Raw genomic sequence first — 25,490 nt, forward strand, 5'->3', positions numbered from 1 at the left:
AAACGATCATAGTTTACTTTCCAAATTATCACGGATAAAATAAAAAAAAACAAAATCACTTTTATAAAAAAATCTTTTATATCAGCTTTATTAAGAGGTATTCTTTAGCGAACAGATCAATAAGCAATAATCTTGCCATTGATGATATTTCGTCACATATTTGTTTTCCCAGAAATTATAGAATCAAAGTGTGCAGCATAGATTCCATCAAATCCTTGTGAATGTTGAAACCAAATAGTTATGTCTTTATAAAACAAAATGTAAACTCTTGTAAATGTAAGCTCTCTCCAACCTGTAAGCGATGTCAAGCAAACAATAAAAGCAGTCGATCTAGCAATGAAGTGCGTAGGCATCCAAGATGCCATTTTCGGCGGTATGAAATATGTGAAAGAACCCAAAGTAAATTTTCATCGCACAAATTCAAAGCGGAGCAACTCAGGTTATTGCAAACAAATAAAAATCTTTTACCTTTTAACGAAACTATTTAGCAATAACTTGCTCAGGGCCATGGGTTCTAATCTCACCAGTTGAGGATCTTTCCAAATTGAAAATTTCCTACAAAAATGCGTGAATGCAAATGCAAAAACGATCAATTGGCACAAAAGCTCTCAATTGATAACAGTAGAAATGATAATTCGAACACTTCAGCTACTAATGTTCGTTGGGAAAGTCTCTATTTTAATGAAAGTCTCTGAATAGTCTCTAATTTTAATAGAAGATTTCTAAGATCTATATTTAAATCAAAATTCTCTCTAGAGTCTTTTTTCCCTCATTAGGATTGCAGTGAATCCTGAAACAAAATTCTACGAGCTCCATAGAAAAAAACTATAAGGGTACATCCCTATGGGGTTGTACGAACTGGTGACGTAGGACCACGTAACAATAGAAAATATATTGCATCCCAACGGCACAGCAGCAGCGTCCTCGGAAACATCCTCAAATTGCAGTATTGTCAATAATTCGTAATAAATCAATTATTGTATGCTGCTATTACATGAATTAAGAAATTATAGCAAGTATGTGGTAAACACATTAGGGAATATTACACAATTAACTCTTTGACACATTTGTTGGCTCTTGAAAGGGCCGATTGAATTGTTGAATTTGCGTAACACGGACACATTTTGACCACGCGCTGGTTGCGTCTTCCTCGCCCGATGAGATTTGCCGTGCTGATGACGATGTGTGCTTCAACAAGCGGCTTTGGTCGATTTTCTTCAGCCATCTCGAACAAATTAGGGAATATTACACAATCAACTCTTTAAAACACATTTGTTGGCTCTGAAAAGGGCCGATTGAATTGTTGAATTTGCGTAACACGGACACACTTTGACGGCGCACTGGTTGCAATCCTCCTCGCCCGATGAGATTTGCGGTGCGGATGACGATGTGCGCTTCAACAAGCGGCTTTGGTCGATTTTCTTCAGCCATCTCGTACAAACAGCTTGTCTCTGGTAGCGAGGAGCTGAGCAGGTTTGGAGGAGCTCTTACCAGCTCGAAAGCGAAAACAGAATGAAACCGAATTCAACGAAGGAGGGATGCTTTATACCCTTAGAATAGCAGGTGATGCTCCTCCTTTCAAATTCTTCGTTTTCTTATCTGGGAAATAGACTATATGAAACTGATGTCTGGGTAAGGGATGTACAAGATTAGCATTATGCTGTTATTGCATCCCGACGGCACTGCAGCAGCGTCCTCGGAAACATCCTCAAATTGCCGTATTGTCAATTATTCGTAATAAATCAATTATTGTATGATGCTATGAGATGAATTAAGAGATTATAGCAAGTATGTGGTAAACACATTAGGGAATATTACACAAACAACTCTTTAATTTCTTTTCAAAAGCATTCTAAACATGTCGCAATTTTGTTACATGTGATCATTTTTGTAATCGAAGTGTTCTCATAAAATATGGCAAATCAAAGACACTGTCGGAAATTCCACTCTAGTTTACAATCGTTGTGAAATGATGAGCACTCACCCCGACGGCACTGCAGCAGCGTCCACGAATAGTCAATTATTCATAACAAATTAAATTTTGTATGAAGCTGCGAGATTGATTGAGAAATATAAGATCTAATAAGGTCGGAAATATTATTCCTTCAACTCTTTTCCACAAATTTGATGGCCCTGACAAGAGCCGATTGCAGATAAATAGCACTGCGGGATGTTATCAGTTGATTGCCATGGTCAAACGGGAAATCCTCAACGCAAACAGCAACAGCAACGGGTAGTGGATCCACGGGCACATGTCGAAATCTGGAAACGATGCTCACTCTTGAAATCTCGAGCGATTCCGACGCTCGATTAGCAGCAGCTCCTCGGATCAGCAACTCTGGGGGCTTCTGGTATCTGGTTCCTATCGGGCTTGCTTCTTGACCACTGATGCTGAATTTATCACGGGTCGAAATCTGGGAACGCGGATAAATTTGCGGCGGCGATGACGATGGCTTGGACGCTTCTCCGAGCCATCGTCATCGCCGCCGCAAATCAATCTTGCGTCTTCCTCTTCCGACGACACAAATTGGACTGTGACGAGGGTGCAAAAGCAAAGCGAGAATGACTCGCCCGATCGTGTTCACAGTCCGACCGCAAAAAGAAGACTGAGGGAAGAAGCAGGGACCCGTTTGGTTTTATAGTGGGAAGCGACACTGTCGAAAAGTGCTCGAACGTGATTGGTTGGATAAGAAAGGGGTCAACTTTTATCAAATTTTCAATAGTTTAACAACAAAATTCACTTATCGGATATATTACTAACGATGCGTAGATACATTTCTGATCGAATGATACTAAAATCATAATAATTGGTTCATAAACAACTGAGTTATTAACGTTCAAAATCTCCCCTAATTTCGTTACATGTCTCATTTTCCGTACTTTTAAAGTGCACCCCAATATAGAAAACAAAGACGTAGTCCTACGTCAAAAAAAAAAAAAAGACTTTAATGCAGCTTTTCAGCAGGTTCTTTGAGAAATTCCTCTCACATGTCTCATGGAAAAACTTCAAGAAATTTTCCAGTGATTTTTCCAGAGGTTTCATCTGAAACATTTTCAGGGACTCATACTGGGATCCCTCTAGTTTTTTTTTTTTTCGTTCAGCGATTTTGCAAAGGATGCTTAGGACTTTCTCCAAGAAATCCTTGAGCACACCAACGATTCACCTCCTGTTATTTCCTCAGGTACGGGGTAATCCGAGTTTTTTTTTCCAAAGGCTATATTAGGAGTTCCTCCAGGTATTTTTTTCACTAATCCTTCAACCGAATTCTACAGTTGCTACTAAGGAAATCGATGGAAGAATCACCTGATAGAATCATGAAGGACGTAGGCAATTATCTAAAAGAGTCTTTGGAGAAATTACAGGGCTATTTCTATTGTTATCCTTGTTGAAATGCAGGTTATATTCTTAAGATATCCGAAACAAAATTCTTGGAGGAATTCCGCAGGAGATAATAACTTAATCTTCGGAATTATCTCTGAATCTTTGGAAAAATACCTAGATTCTCACGAGATCCCTAGAAAAAATCATGAACAAATACATACAGTAATACGAACAGTAACACTGTCGTAATGTCGTAATGAAGAATTACCAAAAAAAAGAGAAATGTCTGGCCTGATTCTCATTTCATCTGGTTCATTTTAGGTTACATTCTGTTTTTCTGTTTCCTGTTTGACCCATTTCCGGTCTCTTTTTGTTTCCTGTCTGGTCTCTTTTTGGTCCAATTTTTCAAGCTAGAGTTCTCTAAAGTTCCTATATTCAAGGCACAATTGAATGCAAACAGGTCTGTAATGTGTAAAAAGAATGGCACTCCACTAGTTTATCCAAATCGTTTTTGAATCTTCTTGTTTCTTGTAAAGTCAACAAAATCCCATTCTGAATGTTTGGATATTTTGTTCTAGTAATTTTACACATTAGAGTTTATTTCCAAAAATTTCGCCCATTATTCCGGATTTATTGAAAAAAAAAAAAATGAATTTTTCAAATCATATAATGCGTTTTCGAAAAGTATGTACTATTGCATTGATTCTAATTATTCGTGAAAGTTTAACTATAAATATTTTTATCGAGATTTTTGGGGGCCCCTAAAATGTGAGGGCCCGGGGGCCATGGCCCCCTCGCACCCCCCGTAAATGCGGCCCTGCTGCTAGGGCAAATTAAATGTAATATGTTGTTAACCAAATATTAATAAAGCTTAATTTTGTTTTTTTTTTTCTAAATTAGGATGATAGTGACCTAGATATAAGAAATAAATGTAATGTTTGATATGATACTAATAAAGGAATAAAAAAAGGTCGTAAAAAGGCATCGAATGACATAAAAAGTTGCTGCAATAATTTTGTATGAAAAGCGTGAAATCAGGCAATGTGCTGTATTACGACACATTTTTATTTCTTTATTAGTACCATGACCCCACAGTTATGGATCAAATAGTGTAGAGTCCAACCTATAAAATTCAATAAAACGACATGGAAAACGTAAAATTGTAATTTAAAAGCACGAATTGAATCGTTTCAAATTGTAACTTCGGTTAGTTAACTGTTTTGAGTGCAATATTTACATAGGATTGCATAAAAATTAAAAATTGTATCGGTTTCAAAAAACCATATTATGGATCAATTTTCATATTATGGATCAAATTGTGACATATTACGGATCAGTGCGCAAAACCAAGAGATTTTTAACTCAATGCATCTGTATTCCATGATTTGGCGAAAGTTATCAATATGTCACATATTACTGCAAAAATAGCAGTGTTAGAGTTGGAAACAAGGGTAAAATGCCATTTTTGTTGTGATACTGCATTGTAGTAAGTGAGACATGTACTGTTTTCACTCTACACCAAGTTTTCCACCCATTTTTATCTGCTAAAACATGAAATTTACAAACCTTGTTGTTTTATTAGTTTTATCCTTAGTGCTATTGTCTGAAAATGTCGAATCCAATTTTTAAAATGGCAGAAATCTACATTATTTGGAAGTGATCCATAACCGTGGTAAACAATCATTTCCTGGTCCATATTATGGATCACTAGTTAGAAGTGCTAATATTCGGTATTTAGAATCAACAATCGAGAAAAATGTTTTCCAAAGATGAATTCATACTAAATCGAAACGAACGAGCATGTTTTATAGTATAACATTTGAATTTTACCACCGGTAGGGGCTTATGAATGCTGACGGCACTTCTTACAGAAAACGACCATATAGTGATAGCTGTGTGGTATCAACTAAACATTTGTCAAATACACCGTTATTTAGCGGTTGAATGTTGTGCTTAACATTACAAATGGTAGAAGACAAATAGTATAACATGGGAAAAATATGTTTTAGGTCAACGTTTATGTTTTGAGCGAGTTATCCGATGTTGAACGCCAAAATGATCCGTCACTGTGGGTGATCCGTAACTGTGTGGGCATGGTATCATTCCAAACATTACATTCACTTCTTCTGTGTTATTAGACAACACTATCATCCTAATTTGGTTACACAAATTTAAGATTTTATTAACATTTTGTTAACAACATATTACATTTCATTTGCCGTAGCAGTTCAGATTTTTTACAGGTGAGTTGATTTCACCTGCTTATAACAGAAAAAAACGCTTTGAATATACTTAACCTAACTTAACCTAAACATATAACGCATTAATATCAGGGAGGAAGCCTCAGAATCATTTTCAAAATTTTATTTTGAATTCTCTGCAGAGCTTTCTTCCTGGTATTACAACAGCTAGTCCATATTGATACAGCATACAACATGGCTGGCCTGAACATTTGTTTGAATATCAAAAGCTTGTTCTTAAGACAAAGTTTTGATTTTTTATTAATAAGTGGATAGACACATTTTACATATTTGTTACATTTGGCTTGAATGCCATCAATGTGATTTTTGAAAGTTAAATTCTTATCTAGCATGAGCCCTAGATACTTAACTTCATCTGACCAATTTATTGGAACCCCTCTCATCGTGACAACATGTCTACTTGAAGGTTTGAAATAAAGAGCTTTTGGTTTATGTGGGAATATTATTAGTTGAGTTTTGGAAGCATTAGGAGAAATCTTCCATTTTTGCAAGTATGAAGAAAAAATATCCAAACTGTTTTGCAATCGACTACAGATGACACGCAGGCTTCGTCCTTTGGCGGAGAGGCCTGTGTCATCCGCAAACAAAGATTTTTGACATCCCTGAGGTAACTCAGGTAAGTCAGATGTGAAAATATTGTAGGGGGAGATCCCCCAGTACCGGACACTTGAGCCACTAAATTCTTAATTCGAAAAATATTGAGGGGGGGGGGCTCGTGTTACCCATTTATGATAAATATTATCATTTTTATAGTGTACAAAAATAAATTTGAAAATATAAATATGAATTTTGACACTGCATTTTAATGATGAATTTTAGTAGTACCAAATTGATCGATCTCGGAAGGTGGCACCCAATACCGGACACGATCTGGAAATGCCTCGAATTCTGTAAATTTGAACATCATTGAATGTGTACACTTTAGGAATAGCTTATAATTACCAATTCAATGCATTTGCAACATTTACAAGAATAATTTAAGTTTTTCTTAGTTCGCAAGATGCCTATCAAAAACCTAGCTTTCATATATGATGAAAAATAGTACATTTTACGATGTTGTTCTGAATGTTCATTCTTCTTGATTTTATTGCATGTTTGATACCATGATCGACGGAATCCATGAAAAATGAAAGTATTCTGAGACACTGATGCAATAATTACAAAGATATCATATAACAAATCAAGCTGTCCGAAACTGAGGGACAGGAGGTACTTAACCAAAATTGTAATTTGTCCATACTTAGTTCAATAGGGTCCTAAAGCCCTGTCCCAATTTTAGTGCCAAACGCTTAAGTTTAGATCAAAAACATATGTTTACTCAATTTTCTAATGTTTTCCGATGGTTTAAGTCCAAAAAACATTTTTTTAAGTTTTTTAAAATTTTGTCACACCCCTTGGTTTAAACTCAAATTTTTGGGTGTATTTTGTTTTCCGTGTCCCTTCCGAAATGTCAGAAAGGAACAACCCCGGTGTTAAAAAGTTGAACCCCTGTGATATTTTTGTCGACTAAGCGAACGTCAAACATGATCTCAAGTGTCAAGGTTCATTCAGGGATCCAATTTTTGAATTGAAGTTTCAATGTGATATATCCGTTATTTGAGCGGGAAAAATTGCTAAAGTAGTCGCAGTATCATGCTCTTTCGTGTTATTAAATGAAAACAAGATTTCATTAAACATTTTAGGACCCTATTATGGTAAAAAATACTGTCAATTTAGGATTATGTTCGATCATGCTTGCGGGATCCAAAGTATTTTTTCATATTCAAAATATTTGCTAAATAGGCTCAAAATTAAATAGATACGTCGATTTTTAAAATATTTTCAAACTTTTCTACTTTTTAAAATGGCATGCATATTTCAAGGATGTGTTATTCTACGTAAACATTAGTCTACATAATAGCTTTCTTTTCTACTAATACACCATCTTGATTGGACCATGATTTCTCAATGTTTCGACTTTGTCCGGTATTGGGTGCTGTCCGGCACTGGGGGATCTCCCCCTATAATATTGGTCCCAAAATGCTGCCTTGAGGAACACCAGCTCTTACAGGAAGTCTTTCAGATCTGAAGTTCTGATAATTAACCTGAAGTGTACGATTTGACAGATAACTTTGAATTATTCTAACAATGTATGTTGTAAAATTAAAGTTTTTTAATTTTACAATCAAACCTTCATGCCAAACACTGTCGAATGCTTTTTCTATGTCTAGAAGAGCAAGACCAGTAGAATAGCCTTCAGATTTGTTGGAACGGATCAAATGTGTTACACGTAAAGTTGATGAGTGGTCGAATGTCCATGGCGGAATCCGAACTGTTCATTGGCAAAAATTGAATTTTCGTTGATGTGGGCCATCATTCTGTTCAAAATAACCTTTTCAAAAAGTTTACTGATGGAGGAAAGCAAACTAGACACTGATGGACGATAGCTAGAAGCTTTTGCAGGATTTTTGTCTGGTTTTAAAATTGGAACAACCTTAGCATTTTTCCATTTGTCAGGAAAATATGCTAATTGAAAACATTTGTTAAATATATCAACTAAAAATGATAAGCTACTTTCTGGAAGTTTCTTGATGAGGATGTAAAAAATTCCATCATCGCCAGGAGCTTTCATATTTTTGAATTTTTTAATTATAGTTCTCACTTCTCCCAAATCAGTCTCCTAGGCATTTTCGAAAACGTTCTCTTGATTGAGAATATTTTCGAACTCCTGAGTAACTTCATTTTCAATTGGACTAGTAAGTCCTAAATTGAAATTGTGCGCACTTTCAAACTGCATAGCAAGTTTTTGAGCTTTTTCGCAATTAGTTAGTAATAATTTGTTTTCCTCTTTCAATGCCGGTATTGGCTTCTGAGGTTTTTTCAAGATTTTTGATAATTTCCAAAAGGGCTTAGAGCCAGGGTTCAATTGAGAAATTTTATTTTTAAAATTTTTGTTTCTTAATTGAGCAAAACGTTTCTTGATTTCTTTCTGCAAATCCTGCCATATAATTTTCATAGCAGGATCGCGAGTGCGTTGAAATTGCCTTCTACTCACGTTTTTATGACGGATCAAGAGTTTAGGATCATCGTCTATAATCACGGATTCAAATTTTACTTCACATTTTGGAATTACAATGCTCCGGGCTTCAACAATGGAATTTGTTAAAGTTTCAAGAGCATTGTCAATATCAAGTTTAGTTTCTAAAGAAATGTTAACATCAAGATTAGAGTCAACATACGTTGCATATATATTCCAGTCGGCTCGTAAATAATTAAAAGTGGAGCTGATAGGATTAAGAATCGCTTCATGGGATATTTGAAATGTAACAGGGACATGATCAGAATCAAAATCAGCATGAGTAACAAATTGGCTACAAAGATGACTAGAGTCGGTTAAGACCAAGTCAATCGTAGATGGATTTCTAGAAGAGGAAAAACATGTAGGGCTATCAGGGTATTGAATTGAGAAATATCCTGAAGAGCACTCATCAAAAAAAATTCTGCCGTTGGAATTACTTTGAGAATTATTCCATGACCGATGTTTGGCATTAAAGTCACCAATGACAAAAAAATTTGACTTATTGCGAGTCAATTTTCACAAGTCAGTTTGGAGCAAATTAACTTGCTGTCCAGAGCATTGAAAAGGCAAATAGGCAACTATGAAAGTATATTTACCAAGCTGTGTTTCAACTGAAACACCTAATGTTTCAAAAACTTTAGTTTCAAATGACGAAAACAGTTGATGTTTTATACGCCTATGAATGATGATTGCAACTCCCCCACATGCCCCATCAAGTCGATCATTACGATAAACAAAAAAGTTAGGATCTTTTTTTAGTTTGGATTCAGGTTTTAAATAAGTTTCGGTAATAACTGCTATATGCACGTTATTAGCTGTAAGAAAATTAAACAGCTCGTCCTTTTTACCTTTCAGAGAACGAGCATTCCAATTTAAAATATTTAAATTATTATTTGGATCCATTAGAAAAACGTAATCCAAGAACACATTGATTTGTAAATTTTACACCTACTTGGACTGCTTCAGTCATAGTGGTGGCTTTGAACATTGCATCAATCATTAGATTCAATTGTTCAGTTAGAAAATTAAAATCAGAGGCAGACATGTCATGTGATTTCCCATTAGAATTTCCGGTAGACGAAGAAACGGAGTTACCTGTGGCGGTAGGGTTTTTGCCATTTGATTTGAAACAAGTAGAATGGGTACTCATGGAACGAATAGGGGAAGAGTTCAAATTACCTGCTACGATATCGGCAAAGGATTTACATTCGAAATTGAAAGATTCGAACGGCTACCCGACGGATTAAAATTAGTTTGTGAATGAGCATGATTATGATCTTCCTGATGGGTATGATTCCTAATCAAAATGAGCATTGTTCGATACTCTACCAGGCAAATTCCGGAAACGACCGTTATCGTAACGGATATTATCCTTCATCTGCCTGGCACGAGCCTCAATGATCCTTTTGCATGAAGGGCAATTCCAAAAATTGTACTTATGGTTAGCCCCGCAATTAGAGCATATGAACTTGGTGGTATCTTCCTTCACTGGACAGACGTCTTTGGCGTGAGAAGAACCTCCGCAAATCATGCATTAAGCATCCATGCGACATTTTTTTGTACCATGACCGCACTTTTGGCACCGACGGCACTGAGTGGGGTTCTGGTAATCTCCTCCAGGTTTCTGGAAATGTTCCCATGTCACACGGACATCAAACAAAAGTTTTGCTTTTTCTAAAGCTTTAATATTATTTAGTTCTTTTTTGTTAAAGTGAACTAAATAAAATTCTTGAGAAAGCCCTTTCCGAACAATGCCAGATTGGGTTCTCTTTTTCATAATGATTACTTGAACAGGGGAAAATCCAAGTATATCATTTATTCCATTTTTGATCTCTTTAGGTGATTTATAGTCACTTGAGAGACCTTTCAAGACAACTTTGAACAAACGTTCAGTTTTGTCGTCATAAGTAAAAAAATTGTGCTCCTTCTCTTCAAGATGTTTGAGGAGAAGTTCGCGATCTTTAAGAGTTTCCGGCAAAACGCGACAGTCTCCTTTCTTTGCGATTTGGAAGGAAACCTTGATTCCCCTAATGGAGTTCAAGATGTCCTGCCCAAATCCCCCAAATTCGGAACAACTGACCATGATAGGCGGCACTCTTTGCTTCCTCACTTGAATCAAAGAGCCTGGGCTAGAGGCTGCTTCGATTTGGTGTTCAGAAAATTTGTCTAGAGCATCGAACTGATTGCTCATTTCGATACAATTATTCATTTCACCCTTGGAAGAAAGTTTGCATTCCAGGGAAACGTCCTTTCTTCCATTCTTGCCACGTGTAGTGACAGTTTTAAAACCCACTTTTTTGGAAGGAAGTAGTGAATTCAGAGATTCACCCTTCCTTTTGTTTGTTGTTGATACCATGTTTAATTAATAAACGAAAGAAGACGTGACCTTCGAGAGGTTTTGACGTTAACTACGTCTTACGGCAATATGGACCAATGCACGCGTTCATTCTTTGACGTTTTAGCGGTGCCGTGTTATTTATGTTACCATGGCAACGAATGAATTCGGCACCGCTCAAACGTCAAAATAGTGAACCCGTGCATTGGTCCATACTGGGTGTCAATTGAAAATCTAAAATGTTGCGACCGTCACGAAACTATGTAAGATTTTGAATGGTAATAACTCAGCCATTTATCGGTAGATTTTCAAAATTTTCCCACCAATCGGTCGGAAATTTATACAACATTTTACTCAAATGGAGAAAACTTTTGATTTTTGACGAAAGACTGTCGAAAATTGGGAAAAATGTCGATCCCTTTCTTAGGCAACCAAACTCGTTCATATTGTCTTCCACGATTCCTTTGGGTTGGCTAGTGCACTATAAAATCAGACCAATTTCTGCTTCTTCGCGCATTCTTCTTTTGACGTTAACTACGTCTTACGGCAATATACTGGGTGTCAATAGAAAATCTAAAATGTTGCGACCGTCACGAAATTATGTTAGAGTTTGAACTAAAGGATGGCTGCAACTATGAAAATCGACTAAAATTCAAATGCAAAAAATCACTTGGCGTAGTTAACGTCATGCGGTCGTGTCTTGTACACAACCCCCTCTGATTTTTTTCCCAAGACGGTGTCCAAGAAGGATTACCACCGCTAGCTTTCGCTAACGTAACAAGGATCGTAAAGGGATCAATAGTAGAAAATAGTACTGAAAAGTACTGTTTTAGTAGCACTGAAAAGTACCGTTTTTAATTTTAGCACTGAAAAGTACTGTTTATGTAGCACTGAAAAGTACTGTTTTATTGCTTTAGGTAGTTTTTAAGAAAACTTCCAAGAGCAGAGAGAATTCGTGTACGCACAGCACGAAGGTACGATGCGCACTGATTACGACACTTTACGGTACCTTATGAAGAGGGGGTTAGTACATCAACCAAAGAATGTACAATCCGATAACCCCCTATATTTGCACATACACTACCCGTCATAAATACGGACTCACTAAAATAAGTATTGCAACACTCAGCTAAATATTGAATCACCCTGAAAACACAGACAAACAGACGTCACACTCTCATCATTGTCCATCGACCACCTTTTTAACGGTCGATTCAAATATATTGTAGGTGGCCAATCCACCACCCGCAGTGCTCGCATCGTTTTTGTTCGCGCTTGACGTTCACACACTACCGCCATCTGTTGGCCCATCGGCCAAACACACCGTTCTTAGCATTGGGCGTACATGTTCTCTTGACTATGATTTTGATCGCGATTTGTTCTAAGTGTTACGTCTGTTTGTCTGTGCTGAAAAGTTTAGCATCACCTCAAAACAGGTAATTTCACATTGCTATATCTCGAGATCCTTACGACTTACAAAGAAGCGATCTTCAGCAAAGTTGCTCAGGAGTTCAAGGACATCCGGAGAGCGATCAGTTTAGTTCGCGATTTTGCCGCTAGGTGGCGCTAGTGAGCATGCAAAATTGAGCATTTCAAACTAGTTTTAGCTTGTGATCCATAAGAGATAGAAAGTTCGGGTCTTCGGCAAAGTTGCTCAGGGGTTCAAGGACATCCGGAAAAAGAACAGTTTAGTTCGCGATTTTGCCACTAGGTGGCGCTAGTGAGCATTTAAAATTGAGCATTTTGAACTAGTTCTAGCTTGTGATCCATAAGAGATAGAAAGTTCGGGTCTTCGGCAAAGTTGCTCAGGGGTTCAAGGACATCCGGGAAGGGATCAGTTTAGTTCGCGATTTTGCCGCTAGGTGGCGCTAGTGAGCATGCAAAATTGAGCATTTCAAACTAGTTTTAGCTTGTGATCCATAAGAGATAGAAAGTTCGGGTCTTCGGCAAAGTTGCTCAGGGGTTCAAGGACATCCGGAAAAAGAACAGTTTAGTTCGCGATTTTGCCACTAGGTGGCGCTAGTGAGCATTTAAAATTGAGCATTTTGAACTAGTTCTAGCTTGTGATCCATAAGAGATAGAAAGTTCGGGTCTTCGGCAAAGTTGCTCAGGGGTTCAAGGACATCCGGAAAGCGATCAGTTTAGTTCGCGATTTTGCCGCTAGGTGGCGCTAGTGAGCATGCAATATTGAGCATTTCAAACTAGTTTTAGCTTGTGATCCGAAAGAGATAGAAAGTTCGGGTCTTCGGCAAAGTTGCTCAGGGGATCAAGGACATCCGGAAAGGAAACAGTTTAGTTCGCGATTTTGCCACTAGGTGGCGCTAGTGAGCATTTAAAATTGAGCATTTTGAACTAGTTCTAGCTTGTAATCCGAAAGAGATAGAAAGTTCGGGTCTTCGGCAAAGTTGCTCAGGGGATCAAGGACATTCGGAAAGGGATCAGTTTAGTTCGCGATTTTGCCGCTAGGTGGCGCTGGTGAGTATTTCAAACTAGTTCTAGCTTGTGATCCATAAGAGATAGAAGTTTCGGGTCTTCGGCAAAGTTGCTAAGGCCTGACTGAGTCACTCGCACATGGAGTAAGTCATACCAGAATCACTAGCATATGAATCAGATATGATACACTTGAATATACATATGATCAGACCTGAATCACTTTAATGATTCCATCCCTAATCAATTCAACCTCCAAATGTCAAAGGATTTCTGAACCCTGCCCTTAGGTGATGGGATTGACGGTGATTTATCAAGTGATTGCATATTGTTGATATTGTGAAAAATTACTCTAATACTAATATATTGATCGCGAAAATAATCGTTATTATAACTTATAAAATGTAAGCTAGTCTAATAGTTTTAAATTAAATAATGACATGTGTTTCAATGCTTAAATATATTTTACACTTGATTTATCACACCTTCAGCATGAGTTTAGTTACTGTCGCATGATCTAACACCAGATAACTACGCGTAATGCTGGAGGGACCGGCAGGGCTCACAACCAGTCTCTACTAACAGTCAAATCACTAACAAGACTGGGAAACCAACGATCACCTTCATCAGTAGCACTATTTCTAATAGTAGTATTAGTTCAATATACATAAATCTTTTTCAGTAGACCACGAGGCGCAAGAGTGGGTGCGGGTGGTCTCTGCGTCTCACAGGTCATTGAAAATAGACATTTATGTTAGGTTTACTAACAATGTAGTAATTATTACCTTAATAATACCGTAAGGTGCCGTAATTCAGCGCATCGCCTAAATCCGCATATTTGGTCCAAAATTAATCGAAATTATATATGCTGGTAATGCATTATACGAAATTTGTATATGCTGGTAATGCTTAATAATTCCAATTAAAATTGTCATTAACAATAATTTACGATTTTTGAGAAATATTCCAAAATGTTCTGTATTACGGCATTTTACGGTATTGCGTTATTTAGTAAGGTAGGTTGTAGCGGTGTTAGAGATAGTTCAGTAATGTTACTGATATATGTATAATAATTAGAAAACTGATGGCACTGTTGTTACTGAAATGTTTCATTTTGAAATATCTTTCATAATATAATATAGTATTGTTGGACAAAATGCTGTAATTAATAACTTATTTAATCCTCTACGCATTTTTGCACTACTTTGCATTTATCACACCAACACTGGCGACAATAGCGTTCTTTGGGTAATATTTCTGTTATGTAGTAGTAACCTCTATCGTTTTTATTCTAACGATCATAACATAATTATCGTGAGCGTAGTAGTGGAAATAACATAGAAGTAGCTTTTGTATTTGTAATTAAGGTATCATGGTATTAGTTCCCTGTCCTTTGGTTCAGGAAGGGGTATGGGCGCGTTCTGCCAACTCGGTCGAGGCAGATTTCTTGTGTGAACAAGATACAACATGGACGTTCTAAAATTCCAGAATGAAGTGTTGTGCATTTGAAGATGGGATGGATTCGCGTTCGTGCTTTACTGCTGCTTATCTATAAAGTTATATGCAATAACCGACCCTTAGCTTAACTATTTAAATTAACAGTTGCAAATATAATAATCGTTTTGAGTTTACTAACATGTCGTCGCGTTAATTTTATCATAACGATCTTTTATCTACATCCGTCGAACCATTCTGAATGGCCGTTGTGAGAATATCACCAAGAACTTCTCACATGCAATAAAGCTGGATTGTCATACATTGAAACATCAAGGTTCTCGCTCTTTTGGATTCATTTTTTGTTGTTTATCATTAGTTTCAGGGATTGTTCTCGTGGGAATCCAAAGAGCGAATTTTGTATGACTTCAATGTACGCCAATACTGCCATAAAGCATGTAATAATCACTAACATTCCTTCTCTCTTTATCCTTGTTTTCATATCTAACCCGCTTCGAGGAATAATTCATCGAAGAGGAAAGGCATCTCTTATCATGGCAGCGTAATGGCCGAGAAAACGTCGGTTGCGGTCGCATCTCTTCATCCTCGGTTCTGCCCCACGCTCGCCAAATCGATACGCACTTGATCCGCCCACCTAGCTTGCTGCACTCCACGCCTTTGTTAAGTATAAAGTTTCTGTAATCATTGAATACTAATTGAAAGGTAAATCAAATGAACTTATTATTTAACTAATAACAAATTTGTTCCACAGAGCGATTTACAAAACACCACACAAAATCCCTCCTTTCACATATCCTTAGGCAAAACACTTCACTACCGTTATATGTATGACTGATTCATGTTCTTTCGACCTTGTATCATTCATACGTGTAGGGGAAGTCTAGAGTAAAAGCAAAACTTAAAGAACCTTCTGGTCAAAGATGTTGCGTTGCCTACTTCCCAAACTCCAAAACCCCCGGTGTATTATGGAAGGTGTGAGTTTTTAAACTTATGCTGGAGACTTGGCCCCTGACCCCCTTGTACATCAATAAAATAAAATAAAATAAAATAAAACAAATGTCAAAGGATTTCTGAACAGAATTCTGGAAATTCTATCTTATCAAATTCATAATGTTAAGGTACAGTCATCCCTCCAGAGTAAACTGTTTCCTGGATGCCATTGACTTTCCGAACAACTTTGCGAAAACTTCCTATCTCATCTGGCTCGAAAAATGGAATTTATTTCATATATTTAATTAAATATGCGTACCTAGTGGCAAAATTAGGAACCAAAAAATTTGATATTTGGATGTCCTTTACTTTATTTCTGTTCTTTACCTACCGAAGACTCGAACTTTCTATCTCTTGTGGATCACAAGCTAGAACTAGTTTGAAATACTCACTAGCGCCACCTAGCGGCAAAATCTCGAACTAAACTGATCCCTTTCCGGATGTCCTTGAACCCCTGAGCAACTTTGCCGAAGACCCGAACTTTCTATCTCTTTCGGATCACAAGCTAAAACTAGTTTGAAATGCTCAATTTTTCATGCTCACTAGCGCCACCTAGCGGCAAAATCACGAACTAAACTGTTCGCTTTCCGGATGTCCTTGAACCCCTGAGCAACTTTGCCGAAGACCCGAACTTTCTATCTCTTTCGGATCACAAGCTAAAACTAGTTTGAAATGCTCAATTTTGCATGCTCACTAGCGCCACCTAGCGGCAAAATCGCGAACTAAACTGATCGCTCTCCGGATGTCCTTGAACTTTTGAGCAACTTTGCCGAAGACCCGAACTTTCTAACTCTTTCGGATCACAAGCTAAAACTAGTTTGAAATGCTCAATTTTGCATGCTCACTAGCGCCACCTAGTGGCAAAATCGCGAACTAAACTGTTTCCTTACCGGATGTCCTTGAACCCCTGAGCAACTTTGCCGAAGACCCGAACTTTCTATCCCTTATGGATCACAAGCTAGAACTAGTTCAAAATGCTCAATTTTAAATGCTCACTAGCGCCACCTAGTGGCAAAATCGCGAACTAAACTGATCGCTCTCCGGATGTCCTTGAACTCCTGAGCAACTTTGCCGAAGACCCGAACTTTCTATCTCTTTCGGATCACAAGCTAAAACTAGTTTGAAATGCTCAATTTTGCATGCTCACTAGCGCCACCTAGCGGCAAAATCGCGAACTAAACTGATCGCTCTCCGGATGTCCTTGAACTCCTGAGCAACTTTGCCGAAGACCCGAACTTTCTATCCCTTATGGATCACAAGCTAGAACTAGTTCAAAATGCTCAATTTTACATGCTCACTAGCGCCACCTAGCGGCAAAATCGCGAACTAAACTGATCGCTTTCCGGATGTCCTTGAACCCCTGAGCAACTTTGCCGAAGACCCGAACTTTCTATCTCTTATGGATCACAAGCTAGAACTAGTTCAAAATGCTCAATTTTACATGCTCACTAGCGCCACCTAGCGGCAAAATCGCGTACTAAACTGTTCTTTTTCCGGATGTCCTTGAACCCCTGAGCAACTTTGCCGAAGACCCGAACTTTCTATCTCTTTCGGATCACAAGCTAAAACTAGTTTGAAATGCTCAATTTTGCATGCTCACTAGCGCCACCTAGCGGCAAAATCGCGAACTAAACTGATCGCTCTCCGGATGTCCTTGAACTTTTGAGCAACTTTGCCGAAGACCCGAACTTTCTAACTCTTTCGGATCACAAGCTAAAACTAGTTTGAAATGCTCAATTTTGCATGCTCACTAGCGCCACCTAGTGGCAAAATCGCGAACTAAACTGTTTCCTTACCGGATGTCCTTGAACCCCTGAGCAACTTTGCCGAAGACCCGAACTTTCTATCCCTTATGGATCACAAGCTAGAACTAGTTCAAAATGCTCAATTTTAAATGCTCACTAGCGCCACCTAGTGGCAAAATCGCGAACTAAACTGATCGCTCTCCGGATGTCCTTGAACTCCTGAGCAACTTTGCCGAAGACCCGAACTTTCTATCTCTTTCGGATCACAAGCTAAAACTAGTTTGAAATGCTCAATTTTGCATGCTCACTAGCGCCACCTAGCGGCAAAATCGCGAACTAAACTGATCGCTCTCCGGATGTCCTTGAACTCCTGAGCAACTTTGCCGAAGACCCGAACTTTCTATCCCTTATGGATCACAAGCTAGAACTAGTTCAAAATGCTCAATTTTACATGCTCACTAGCGCCACCTAGCGGCAAAATCGCGTACTAAACTGTTCTTTTTCCGGATGTCCTTGAACCCCTGAGCAACTTTGCCGAAGACCCGAACTTTCTATCTCTTTCGGATCACAAGCTAAAACTAGTTTGAAATGCTCAATTTTGCATGCTCACTAGCGCCACCTAGTGGCAAAATCGCGAACTAAACTGTTTCCTTACCGGATGTCCTTGAACCCCTGAGCAACTTTGCCGAAGACCCGAACTTTCTATCCCTTATGGATCACAAGCTAGAACTAGTTCAAAATGCTCAATTTTACATGCTCACTAGCGCCACCTAGCGGCAAAATCGCGAACTAAACTGATCGCTTTCCGGATGTCCTTGAACCCCTGAGCAACTTTGCCGAAGACCCGAACTTTCTATCCCTTATGGATCACAAGCTAGAACTAGTTCAAAATGCTCAATTTTACATGCTCACTAGCGCCACCTAGTGGCAACATCGCGAACTAAACTGATCCCTTTCCGAATGTCCTTGATCCCCTGAGCAACTTTGCCGAAGACCCGAACTTTCTATCTCTTTCGGATCACAAGCTAAAACTAGTTTGAAATGCTCAATTTTACATGCTCACTAGCGCCACCTAGCGGCAAAATAGCGAACTAAACTGTTCGCTCTCCGGATGTCCTTGAACTCCTGAGCAACTTTGCCGAAGACCCGAACTTTCTATCCCTTATGGATCACAAGCTAGAACTAGTTCAAAATGCTCAATTTTACATGCTCACTAGCGCCACCTAGCGGCAAAATCGCGAACTAAACTGATCGCTTTCCGGATGTCCTTGAACCCCTGAGCAACTTTGCCGAAGACCCGAACTTTCTATCCCTTATGGATCACAAGCTAGAACTAGTTCAAAATGCTCAATTTTACATGCTCACTAGCGCCACCTAGCGGCAAAATAGCGAACTAAACTGTTCGCTCTCCGGATGTCCTTGAACTCCTGAGCAACTTTGCCGAAGACCCGAACTTTCTATCCCTTATGGATCACAAGCTAGAACTAGTTCAAAATGCTCAATTTTACATGCTCACTAGCGCCACCTAGTGGCAACATCGCGAACTAAACTGATCCCTTTCCGAATGTCCTTGATCCCCTGAGCAACTTTGCCGAAGACCCGAACTTTCTATCTCTTTCGGATCACAAGCTAAAACTAGTTTGAAATGCTCAATTTTACATGCTCACTAGCGCCACCTAGCGGCAAAATAGCGAACTAAACTGTTCGCTCTCCGGATGTCCTTGAACTCCTGAGCAACTTTGCCGAAGACCCGAACTTTCTATCCCTTATGGATCACAAGCTAGAACTAGTTCAAAATGCTCAATTTTACATGCTCACTAGCGCCACCTAGCGGCAAAATCGCGAACTAAACTGATCGCTTTCCGGATGTCCTTGAACCCCTGAGCAACTTTGCCGAAGACCCGAACTTTCTATCCCTTATGGATCACAAGCTAGAACTAGTTCAAAATGCTCAATTTTACATGCTCACTAGCGCCACCTAGTGGCAACATCGCGAACTAAACTGATCCCTTTCCGAATGTCCTTGATCCCCTGAGCAACTTTGCCGAAGACCCGAACTTTCTATCTCTTTCGGATCACAAGCTAGAACTAGTTCAAAATGCTCAATTTTACATGCTTACTAGCGCCACCTAGCGGCAAAATCGCGAACTAAACTGATCGCTTTCCGGATGTCCTTGAACCCCTGAGCAACTTTGCCGAAGACCCGAACTTTCTATCCCTTATGGATCACAAGCTAGAACTAGTTCAAAATGCTCAATTTTACATGCTCACTAGCGCCACCTAGTGGCAAAATCGCAAACTAAACTGATCGCTCTCCGGATGTCCTTGAACCCCTGAGCAACTTTGCCGAAGACCCGAACTTTCTATCCCTTATGGATCACAAGCTAGAACTAGTTCAAAATGCTCAATTTTACATGCTCACTAGCGCCACCTAGCGGCAAAATAGCGAACTAAACTGTTCGCTCTCCGGATGTCCTTGAACTCCTGAGCAACTTTGCCGAAGACCCGAACTTTCTATCCCTTATGGATCACAAGCTAGAACTAGTTCAAAATGCTCAATTTTACATGCTCACTAGCGCCACCTAGTGGCAACATCGCGAACTAAACTGATCCCTTTCCGAATGTCCTTGATCCCCTGAGCAACTTTGCCGAAGACCCGAACTTTCTATCTCTTTCGGATCACAAGCTAAAACTAGTTTGAAATGCTCAATTTTACATGCTCACTAGCGCCACCTAGCGGCAAAATAGCGAACTAAACTGTTCGCTCTCCGGATGTCCTTGAACTCCTGAGCAACTTTGCCGAAGACCCGAACTTTCTATCCCTTATGGATCACAAGCTAGAACTAGTTCAAAATGCTCAATTTTACATGCTCACTAGCGCCACCTAGCGGCAAAATCGCGAACTAAACTGATCGCTTTCCGGATGTCCTTGAACCCCTGAGCAACTTTGCCGAAGACCCGAACTTTCTATCCCTTATGGATCACAAGCTAGAACTAGTTCAAAATGCTCAATTTTACATGCTCACTAGCGCCACCTAGCGGCAAAATAGCGAACTAAACTGTTCGCTCTCCGGATGTCCTTGAACTCCTGAGCAACTTTGCCGAAGACCCGAACTTTCTATCCCTTATGGATCACAAGCTAGAACTAGTTCAAAATGCTCAATTTTACATGCTCACTAGCGCCACCTAGCGGCAAAATAGCGAACTAAACTGTTCGCTCTCCGGATGTCCTTGAACTCCTGAGCAACTTTGCCGAAGACCCGAACTTTCTATCCCTTATGGATCACAAGCTAGAACTAGTTCAAAATGCTCAATTTTACATGCTCACTAGCGCCACCTAGCGGCAAAATAGCGAACTAAACTGTTCGCTCTCCGGATGTCCTTGAACTCCTGAGCAACTTTGCCGAAGACCCGAACTTTCTATCCCTTATGGATCACAAGCTAGAACTAGTTCAAAATGCTCAATTTTACATGCTCACTAGCGCCACCTAGTGGCAACATCGCGAACTAAACTGATCCCTTTCCGAATGTCCTTGATCCCCTGAGCAACTTTGCCGAAGACCCGAACTTTCTATCTCTTTCGGATCACAAGCTAAAACTAGTTTGAAATGCTCAATTTTACATGCTCACTAGCGCCACCTAGCGGCAAAATAGCGAACTAAACTGTTCGCTCTCCGGATGTCCTTGAACTCCTGAGCAACTTTGCCGAAGACCCGAACTTTCTATCCCTTATGGATCACAAGCTAGAACTAGTTCAAAATGCTCAATTTTACATGCTCACTAGCGCCACCTAGCGGCAAAATAGCGAACTAAACTGTTCGCTCTCCGGATGTCCTTGAACTCCTGAGCAACTTTGCCGAAGACCCGAACTTTCTATCCCTTATGGATCACAAGCTAGAACTAGTTCAAAATGCTCAATTTTACATGCTCACTAGCGCCACCTAGCGGCAAAATAGCGAACTAAACTGTTCGCTCTCCGGATGTCCTTGAACTCCTGAGCAACTTTGCCGAAGACCCGAACTTTCTATCCCTTATGGATCACAAGCTAGAACTAGTTCAAAATGCTCAATTTTACATGCTCACTAGCGCCACCTAGCGGCAAAATAGCGAACTAAACTGTTCGCTCTCCGGATGTCCTTGAACTCCTGAGCAACTTTGCCGAAGACCCGAACTTTCTATCCCTTATGGATCACAAGCTAGAACTAGTTCAAAATGCTCAATTTTACATGCTCACTAGCGCCACCTAGCGGCAAAATAGCGAACTAAACTGTTCGCTCTCCGGATGTCCTTGAACTCCTGAGCAACTTTGCCGAAGACCCGAACTTTCTATCCCTTATGGATCACAAGCTAGAACTAGTTCAAAATGCTCAATTTTACATGCTCACTAGCGCCACCTAGCGGCAAAATAGCGAACTAAACTGTTCGCTCTCCGGATGTCCTTGATCCCCTGAACAACTTTGCTGAAGATCGCTTCTTTGCAAGTCGTAAGGATCTCGAGATATAGCAATGTGAATTAACCTGTTTTGAGGTGATGCTAAACTTTTCGGGGGTGATTCATTATTCAGCTGAGTGTTGCAATACTTATTTCAGTGAGTCCGTATTTATGACGGGTAGTGTACATACAATTTTGTTGGCAATTTCCGTGTTACAGTGTCGCAACAATTTTGGTATTCGGGCTGATGGTATAAAGGCACGTTGGGCTAGTGTCATACACTCAGGCAAATTAATTAACGAATTTCATAAATTTTCCCTTATGAAGCATTAAAAAATCTACCCTCAGGCAAAAATACTATGAATATCCATTATTTTCCCTTATGTTTATTTGCCACAAGAAATCGGTAAGTATTTCATTGATTCACCATATGAAATGATCTGAATCACGCCAGTGTGGTGTCTTGCTGATTTCATAAAACAGCATTATGAACATTGAAATAAAAATTATGAATTTCTTATATCAGCAATATAAACTACATTGCTCTTTATGACACAAATTATTATTTCATTATTAGTTTTTATATTCAGTTGACAATACATTTCATACAGAGTATTTACAGAAATGTCAATGCTTTCACCTACTCATTATTAGGTGAAATTTATTTTAATGTTGAGCAAACGCGTGGAAATCAAATTTCCAACTATTTTGCCGTGTTGTGATGCTCAATAAAACGCAGCAAAGTAGTATTGCACATGCTCCTATTTTACGTTGGTCAAGCCTAATGCCAAAAATATATTGAACAAATTGGCAATGGCATTACTCGTACTACAATATTTTGATGACGTCAACTCGACCATTACTCTCCGTTTATTAAAAGCTACATTTCCATTTTCTTTTTCCAGTTATCTGGATCCACGCGATTGTACATTGCCGAACTTCCTTTCTGGACTTCTGAAAAATTTGTTGGATATCAACGATGGCGGTGAATTCGTGCTACAAATTTTCATAATCACAACCTTATGAGTTTTTCACATTAGTGACAGCTATGTGAATCGTAAGGCAGCCTAATGAAATTGTTATATGGTAATGATGTGAAACATACTTCGCACTTATGGTTTTCATCGAATTAATATGAAATCCATAATAGCCTTATGAAATATGGTATCGTTAAGAAAATGACTCATGACGGCAATGGAAATCATAAGGCGTGCAATGAAATTTGTAAAAGTTCAATATATATAATAATTTTCTCAATTATGACTATCATTTCAACGGTATGAAATTCATATTAGCCTTCTGAAATAGGTTTTTATAGATTTTTTAATGCTTCATAAGGGAAAATTTATGAAATTCGTTAATTAATTTGCCTGAGTGTATATAAAATATAAAAACCTATTTCAGAAGGCTAATATGAATTTCATACCGTTGAAATGATAGTCATAATTGAGAAAATTATTATATATATTGAACTTTTACAAATTTCATTGCACGCCGAGTAATGCCATTGCCAATTTGTTCAATATATTTTTGGCATTAGGCTTGACCAACGTAAAATAGGAGCATGTGCAATACTACTTTGCTGCGTTTTATTGAGCATCACAACACGGCAAAATAGTTGGAAATTTGATTTCCACGCGTTTGCTCAACATTAAAATAAATTTCACCTAATAATGAGTAGGTGAAAGCATTGACATTTCTGTAAATACTCTGTATGAAATGTATTGTCAACTGAATATAAAAACTAATAATGAAATAATAATTTGTGTCATAAAAAGCAATGTAGTTTATATTGCTGATATAAGAAATTCATAATTTTTATTTCAATGTTCATAATGCTGTTTTATGAAATCAGCAAGACACCACACTGGCGTGATTCAGATCATTTCATATGGTGAATCAATGAAATAATTACCGATTTCTTGTAGCATATAAACATAAGGGAAAATAATGGATATTCATAGTATTTTTGCCTGAGTGTAGAATCCATACATGTTACGTAGGTACCTAACTAATGCTTCCTCATCTCTATTCCTGCAGAAGCCAGCCAAACGCAACGATCCGGACCTGGCGGAGGTATCCGTGGTCGACATCAGCGGACAGGACGTCGTTCGTTGCTGCGGATGCTATCAGACCTTCATCACCGAGGAAGAACTGAACGATCATTCCAACCAATGCCATCGCCAATTCCAGCAACCGGACGGCAAGGATCGGCCCTACGAATGCGACCGGTGCTTCCGACGGTTCGTCAAAGCCGTATCGCTGCAAATGCATCGGGCGTTTGTGAAAAATGTGCAGATTTACTCGTGCAAGTTGTGTGATCAGAAGTTCAACTTTCAGACTCCTTTTTTGCTGCACTACGAGACTCACGAGCGCTTCTCCGGGAGGGAGGATAGGAGGGGACCGAAGCCCAAACCTTTGGAGGATGATGAAAAGTTCTACTGCTGTTTCACAGCTTGCAAAGCATCGTTCTTGGAATACAGCGATCTACTTACTCACGTGGATGAGAACCATGGCGTGAAACGGAATCAATTCAAGGATTACCGTGACACGGATGAGAACTGCTGTGAAGTATGTTTCCGCAGTTTCAGCAACTATCGGGGTCTGTTGCGGCACGTGGTTGTTCAAAGAAAGTCCAATTCGGGGGCGCGACATACCTGCAGCACTTGTGGCATCCAGATGAAATCGCTGGCCCAGCTGAAGGACCACGAGAACAAACATCTCGGTATCAAACCGTACGAGTGCGACGTTTGTCAGAAGACATTTGGCACTAAAACCATTCTCAAGAACCACATGATTGTTCATCAGTCGGATCGTCCCTTCAGTTGCGAAATCTGCGGCAAAACGTTCGCGCGCAAACGCAACTACAAGGACCACGCCATGACACACACCGACGAGAAACCGTGGGAGTGTGAAATCTGCAAGCTCACGTTCCGGATCGAGTCGCAGTTCCTGACGCACAAACGGCGCCACACCGGAGTCCGGCCGTACAAGTGCAAGTTCTGTGACAAGGTGTTCTCGCACGCCACGGATCGGAAGCGACACGAGATGGCCGCGCATACGGGCGAGAAGCCCCACCAGTGCAGTTTCTGTCCGTTGGCGTTCGTCCGGAAACGGCAGCTGGTGATCCATGAGAGGACTCATACGGGCGAGAAACCGTACGAGTGCCAGCATTGTGGGCAGGCGTTCATTCAGCAGAGCTACTTGACGCGGCACTTGGCGACGCATAAGCCGCGAGAGGAGGCGACATTTCAGTGAATCATAGTATCGTGTAATAAGACTAATGTTTTACGGTAAGTGAACAAACTGGTACATGTTTTTTTCCGAACAATCCTTGCATTTTAATCTTAATTGGACGCCAATATCATTTTTGCAGAGTTTTTGTTCGGCATTCTTGCCACATACATTGCACTGCACAAGTTACACAGAGCTGGTCTCTTTTTAGAGACTTGGCCTCTATTT

The 25,490-nt window shown here is 39.4% G+C and overlaps 1 protein-coding gene across 3 annotated transcripts in view; it reads left to right on the forward strand.

Moving 5' to 3' along the window:
* The window catches only part of LOC5573456 (zinc finger protein 14), a 79,383-nt gene that overhangs the window by 19,381 nt on the left and 34,512 nt on the right, over positions 1–25,490 (forward strand). For 2 of the 3 annotated variants that reach the window (XM_021847977.1, XM_021847980.1), the window contains one exon: positions 24,069–25,321. In XM_021847977.1, the coding sequence (XP_021703669.1) occupies positions 24,069–25,286 (1,218 nt within the window). In that variant the 3' untranslated portion in view covers positions 25,287–25,321. Of the gene's footprint in view, positions 1–24,068; positions 25,326–25,490 lie in introns of those variants that run through there. The other variant, XM_021847979.1, reaches the window with a different exon arrangement.

Source organism: Aedes aegypti, chromosome 2 (genome assembly GCF_002204515.2).
Source record: "Aedes aegypti strain LVP_AGWG chromosome 2, AaegL5.0 Primary Assembly, whole genome shotgun sequence".
NCBI lineage: Eukaryota > Metazoa > Arthropoda > Insecta > Diptera > Culicidae > Aedes > Aedes aegypti.